The 6,529-nt window shown below is 45.3% G+C and overlaps 1 protein-coding gene across 1 annotated transcript in view; it reads right to left on the bottom strand.

Moving 5' to 3' along the window:
- The window catches only part of ARG2 (arginase 2), a gene marked incomplete at its 5' end in the record, with an annotated part of 8,949 nt that extends 3,144 nt beyond the window's left edge, over positions 1 to 5,805 (bottom strand). The window contains 3 exons of the mRNA XM_008940687.1: positions 2 to 90; positions 4,640 to 4,799; positions 5,628 to 5,805. Of these exons, the coding sequence (XP_008938935.1) occupies positions 2 to 90; positions 4,640 to 4,799; positions 5,628 to 5,805 (427 nt within the window). The remainder of the gene's footprint in view (position 1; positions 91 to 4,639; positions 4,800 to 5,627) is intronic.
- Between the last annotated feature and the right edge of the window lie 724 nt (positions 5,806 to 6,529).

Below are 6,529 nucleotides of genomic sequence, written 5' to 3'. Positions count from 1 at the left end.
AGCAGGATCCACGTCCCTCAAGCCAATGTAGACAATATCAGATGCTGAAAGGCAGGGCTTTAGCCAAGAGAAGCCAGGCAGCTGTGGTACCTGCAAGCAAAGGTTTGGTCTCAGCTTAGTTCAGTGACTTATCTAACAAAACTGTATTTAATGCTTCACTCAAAACTTTGTATTTCTGTATATCATCCACAAAGAAGCTTCATCACATGAGAGTTTGGCTTCCTGATATACTCAGAACTTACCTATGTGGTACCATTTTAGCAGAGTTGAATGTTAATGGATGAAGTTTTTAACTCTTCTATGTTTTACATACGCTTTGAAGGCGGGGATACAAAGCCCAAACCCACATGCACTAGGTAACTAGTGTCAGTGAATGTGAGGGGGGTGGTAAGAAACTAGCTACCCAGGCACAGCTACCTCCTACAGCCCAGGAGTGGTAATGCTGCCCAGCTTACCCAGCACGCCACCGTGCTTAAGTCAGTGGAAGAATAAAAAGCAAGGCAGGTACCTTTTTATAAGAATCATCAAAAAGTCGTGCAAACTTTGTTGCAAAATACAATGTTAAAGATAGACAAATTTGAAGTGGGAAGTTTTAAAAAAAAAAAATAAAGAAGCAGCTGAGCCTCCACACTGGGCTACATCCAACTGTTTTTTAAATGTAGAACAGAAGAGAGCAGGGTCTGGGACACCAAATGAAAGATTAAGTTGTCATTTTTCAGCCTGGGTGATTAAATAGTCATGGTATGCAATTATAAAAACCCTTTAGTTAGTACCATCTACTAATTTTAGGAGTGCTTTAAATTAACTGATTTCTTTTCTTCCCCTCCCAGCCCTGAAAATGGCTACAGCCAGCACAGCTGTCAAGCAGCAAGAAGGCTTTGTTTCCCTCCTGTACTTCTCAATTACTAATTATATTCTAGTTACAGCATCCGGATTTATTTTTAAAGGCTAACACACCCATAGCTATATTTAATTATGTTGGGCTTAAATAAGAACATATAATAAAAGTACTCGTTACTCTGGGGCAATGACCTGGAACTTTCCTGCAGTCACGAGTACAAATGGACACCTCTGGGAAAAATAACTCAGGTGCCAGAAATGAAGCAGTGTCTGCAAAACCCATCAAAACTCCATAAGCCAAGCACAGTACTGGAAGTATTATCAAATACTGTCTACTACTATCAGTGATTTAGTAAATTTAATACCAACATTAATTATACCTCTTCCTCTTCAAATAAAGAAACTTGAATGCTTTAACTTCCTTTGGTAGGCTCTGTTTTTACTTAAAAAAGAAAAAACAAAAAAAAACCCAAAACAAACAAAACAAACAAACAAACAAAAACAAACAAACAAACAAACCAACAACACAAGAAAGGTGCAGGTTTTCCTGGTAAGTTATTAACAGCAGTTTGTGAGTTCAGTTTGGATAGTTCCAGGAGCCCTGACACTAATGCTTGGTTTAAGCAATGCCAGTTGGAAGTATTTATTTTCCCTTAAAACAACAAAATGAACAAGTTTTTTTAAAAAAAACTGAAGTTCCACTTTGCCTCAAGGAGTATCAAAAAGTGCTCCTGTGAAGCTAACTGGACAAAAAAGTAGCAGCAGACAGCTGTGAGTGGCCTGTGAGCAACAGCCAGATGTGTCACTTTTGTACTTCATGTTGTCTGCCACATGGGGACACTTCATTCAGTAGAGCACTGAGCAAGCTCATCAGCCCTGCCTACATAAGGGATTGTGAAAACAGCAGGTAACACCTCACCTAGGGAACCTGAAACAGCCCTGGCAGTTGTGCTAATTTAAGCAGTTGCTGCCACATCAGTCCTCTGCATTTTGTTGTGCCAGGACAGCTGCTCTGCTCGTGGAGTCACACAGCGAATGAGGGCCAGGACTTGATGTGGATCAGAAACTCATCGAGCAAAGAGCCAGTGCTCCTGACTCGGTCCTCAAGGAATCCCACAGAAGGTTACAGCAGCTAAACTGAGTTGCTGGCATGGGGTCAAGAACAGTCTAAACAGACAGTGTCAATCAGGAGAGCCATATATTGCACTACCACGTCTGTCTTGTGTCCTCCTGGTGGGGAATGAAGAACAAGGAGCCTGGAGATGGTGGAAGAGCAGTACCAGTTAACAGAGCTGGGCAATGACTCAGGAAGACAAAAATCTGAGCATACAGGGTATTCTGCTCTTTTTTTTTTATATCCTCCAAGGAATTGCTGTTCTCTGTGGTTCTACAAAACAATCTAGGCAGGGAGTCAAGTGCTAACTAGCCTTCCTGGAGACCATTAGGTTGATGATGAAATCTTGTGACCCAGAAAGACAGTTTGGTGGGATTATGGGAGATCACCCAGAGAAGCATACATACAGATGTGTCATGGTGGGGAGAGGCTGCTCAAAAAACCCTTCACAGCATGAGCAAAAGCAAGAAAGGATGTCCAGGGCTCACCACAAAACCTCTGCTGTCCTCCCACACTGCTATGCTACGTACCCCTCAACAAGATGGTAGAAACCTCCCTGACAAGTGAAGTGCCACAGGTTACGTTTGCCTGTCCCTTTGAGAACGAAGTCACACCTGGCAGAGCGTAGGACTGGAGTAGCCTTGCTGGGGGCAGACAGCTGTACCACTCAAAGGCTCCTCCCAAAGCAGTCAGGAAAGAAGGTCCCGCTACAGGAACAAAAGCTTGAGCCACATGCAGCTGTTCACACACGAAGGTTCCCTCCAGCAAGGTGTGTACATCACCAGACAAGCTCTTGTCAAAGGCAGAGTCTACTATTGCTAAGCAGTTGTTTAAAAATTTATACTGTTGTAGAACCTTCTTGTACCAGCAGGACAGATGTTGTTATTTCCTCCCTCAGCAGAAGAATGCAATATGGTGAGAAAAGCCTCTGACTGAGTACAAGCCTGTTTGTGTAGCTGCAACTACAGGTTTGAGCGGCTTGTTTCAGATGTTTCTGCACAGGCTTCCTGACACAACTGTGGTGGGCCTGTGATGAGATCTCATACCCAGCCCCGTATCTGACTAACTCACCTCTACGTGTAGCCTAATCTTACTCATTCTTCACTGCTGCTGCTGGGAAGAGGCCTGTCCTGCACTGACCCCAGAAAGCTCACAGTATTCTCTTCGCAGCCCTAAAAACCAGAGCGGTGTTTTTCTGTGCTGCTCAAGAACTGAAGGCCAGCAGACCAGAAATCAACAATGTATACACAGGAAGCTGATTTAAATACTTTTGTCCTCTTGAAAAAAACGGGGAAAGAAGCAGATCTAATTCTGCCTTTCTCCTTCCTCAGCTATCAAAGAACTTGGCTTTGTGCTGTTCGTGGTGAGCTCCAAAATTCACAAAATGTTTTCTCCCTTTTCCTACGTCTCTGCAGAAGTGGGTGCAGTTGTCAAAAAGGAAAGGAAAAAAACCCACCCCATTTAATTTACAGACAAGAAACTAGAAATACAGTAACCTGGTTGGTATTTCCTGGGGGTATTTCAAGAAGCCCTGTTAATCTTGCACTACTGTGGGAATTCCACCAGGTTTGCAGAGACGATGCAAGAATTATTATAAAGAGGAAAGTATGTAAAAGCACCAAATGACTGTTGACTTGTGGCTGGAAATCATTCAAAAGAATTTGCAGGAGAAAAGCAGAAGAGCTTTACCAGATGATAGCAATCTTGCTATGCCAAACAAGTACTATCACAGCGGTATCTCCAAAAGCCACAAAGACATTGGATGTGCTTGATCTTGCTTGGGAGAGACACACTTCCATCAACACAGCACCCACAAACTTTATCAGAGAAAAAAACAATCTAGGATAAATGATGAGCAGTGCAAAGTGCCAGAATAAAATAGAGGCAGGTTTTCTGCAGCTCCAGCATCCTGCTCCTGCTCCAACCTCAGATGGTCACATCTAAGTCCCCTGCTGCAAAGGTCCTGGCTATTAACAACACGCAGGCTGCCCATGTAGGGTCTCCAGGAGACACAACCCATGGCTAAGCCAAAAGCGGTCTGCAGTCCTTCATCCATGCACTGTTTAGCATCCTGACAGCAGCAAAACTGGCCACGCCCTTCCCGTGTGCCTCAGTGAACAGCTCTCTTTGAGGATGTGAGCCCCTCCCAAGCCAAAGCCCACCTCTTTAAAGGCACCCTGTGATTTGGTCGATCTGTAACATTTGCCAGTGGCGCCAGCAGCAGCACAGCCCCGGGCGCGGTGGCGCAGGAGCGGCCCCGCTCAGGCCCCAGGGCTGCCCAACACCACACGAGGGCAGCGTGCGAGGCGAGGGGCCGGCTGTGCCCGCAGAGCTGCGCCGGGCTCCTGGGGGCGGGGCTGGGCGGGTCCCTCTCCTGCCGCCTTGGCAGAGCCGCTGTGCAGCCTGAGGGCTCCTCCTCTCTGTACGACCCACTGGGGTGCCAATGCAAAGAAAAGCTGCTTCTTCTTTCTAAGCAAGTCTATGTCTATCTTTATTTACACGTGTGCGTGCACGTTTGTGTGTATATATATGTGCCTGTACACACACACAAATAATACGTATTTTTGCTTGTACTCAGATAAGAAAGGTCAATATTTGCAGCAGATAAGAAAGTACCTCACACCAGTAAAAGTAAAATGCTGTGAGGATTTCAGTGTAGGCTAACTGTAAAAGCAGTAGACTTACTTTATCTTGGAGCTCTCTCAAAAGAAATGAGAGAGGTTGTCCATGGAGGTTTCCAGACTGAGTTGTAAGAGGTGTGTTGATATCAGCGTGGGCGTCCACCCAGATCACACCAAGGTGTGGGCACTGCCGTGCATGGCCACTGACAGAACCAAGTGCCAAGCTGCAAGTACAATAGCAAAGTCTTTAGTCACCGTTTCTGCTTCAGAACAACTACAATGGGAAGTGTCTGCAAGTTCTGTCAGCAATGTTGTCATGTTTCAACACACAGACACTCATGACAATAAAGGGTGCACGGCATGCCACTGTCACAATTCCAGGAGACTCCAAGTGACTCCACAGGACCCTACTAGCACTGCCGGATAAGAAAGAGCTCTCTTCTCTCTACACAATCTACCTTCACCTGTTCTAGTTCCAAATGGTCCCTCAGAAAAACCTCATCAATTCTGCTGTTTGCTCATCTTTGATTCCAGCCCTAACACCTACCCCCACAATTCACTCTTACATCCCTACATTAACCAACTCTCAAATCAAAGGTTAGTGCAAAAGAGAAGAAACAGATTCACATAAGATCTATTACAAAATGGTCTGTGTGCAGGCATTACAAACCCATCCTAAGAGCTGGCATCCTGAGGGCTGAGAGACAAAAGGGACACATCACTGAACATTCATCAGTAAAGAAACCACAACAGTTCCAAAAGAGACCCGACCACACAAAACTTCCCAAACAGGAAAACCTCACTTGTACTTCTGCAGGTCACAGAACAGTCTGGAACTAAGTCATACTGACTTAGGAGGTCAGATTTTTGTAGCTGTCTTCTGTGTTCCACCCAAAAAGCCTCAGCAATAAAATCAAAAATGCTGCTACCCTGTGGTTCTGCCAGGAATTGACCCCAAGTTGTTCCCACCATCCCTTTATTTTTAATGAAATTCTTATACTCCAAGTGTCAACCTGCAGCATGCACCACTATTGGCTTCTAGCCCAGCTCACCTGTGGTCCCCTCCAATAGTCACACAGCTGTGTCCAGCGGCCACCGCCCTGCTCACGGCATCGGCCAGCACCTGGCTGGCTAAGCCCACCGACCGTGGGTATAAGATCAGGTTGTTGTACAGTTCGTCGTTGGGAACTGGAGTGAAATTCAGATCTCCAAAGTCGTACACTTGGCATCCTGCAGACACAGCAGCAAAAGGAGAAGGCGAGTTACTCAAGTGCCCGGAGAAACGTTCAGCTATGGCCCCCTCAGAAAATCAGTTGGGCAAGGACGCAGGGAGCAGGGGGAAGGGAATGGATCCACGTGACTACGTGCAAGCCCTCGCAAACAACTGTCACAACTGCACAGAATGGAAAGCTTCGGGTAGTGTTGTTGCTTTAATTTAGCAACGAGGTGCAACAAGCATAGAAAGTCACTCAGAAAAACAGGTGGGTTTTCAAAAAATTATTTCCTGTCAATTTTAACATGAAAAAGTACAGTTTGTACTGCTGCCTTCCTTCCCAATTAGACCGACTGCATACAGCCTTAGGCGAGCTCTGTTGCTCATTGAAGCCTAGGACTACACATTCCAATACCTGAATCCCAACAGTTATTTTCCATTTTCAAATCCCACAAGAATCCAGGCACAAAAGTGCCAAGTTCCCAATAATGGAAGTTTTCTTTCAGTACTTCCAGGCAACTCCACAGAGGATGCACTACTGCACTGCAAGAGAACCCATCCATTTTCTCAACACAAGATGTCTAGAAGGCATTTTAATTCTGGGGATCTTATCCCAACCCTCTTTGAGATGCTTCCATTGTCAGTTACAACTTAATTAGCTGTTGAAACCTGGCAACATTCTGAGTCTAAGACTCAGTCTTTCCTAAAATGTATTTCTGCCTAGTTAGCCTGAAAAGGAGT

This window comes from Merops nubicus, unplaced genomic scaffold (assembly GCF_000691845.1).
Source record: "Merops nubicus isolate BGI_N331 unplaced genomic scaffold, ASM69184v1 scaffold47725, whole genome shotgun sequence".
NCBI classification, from domain to species: Eukaryota; Metazoa; Chordata; class Aves; order Coraciiformes; family Meropidae; genus Merops; species Merops nubicus.
The sequence above is the reverse complement of the archived record's forward strand: the minus strand, read 5'-3'. Positions and strand labels throughout refer to the sequence as shown.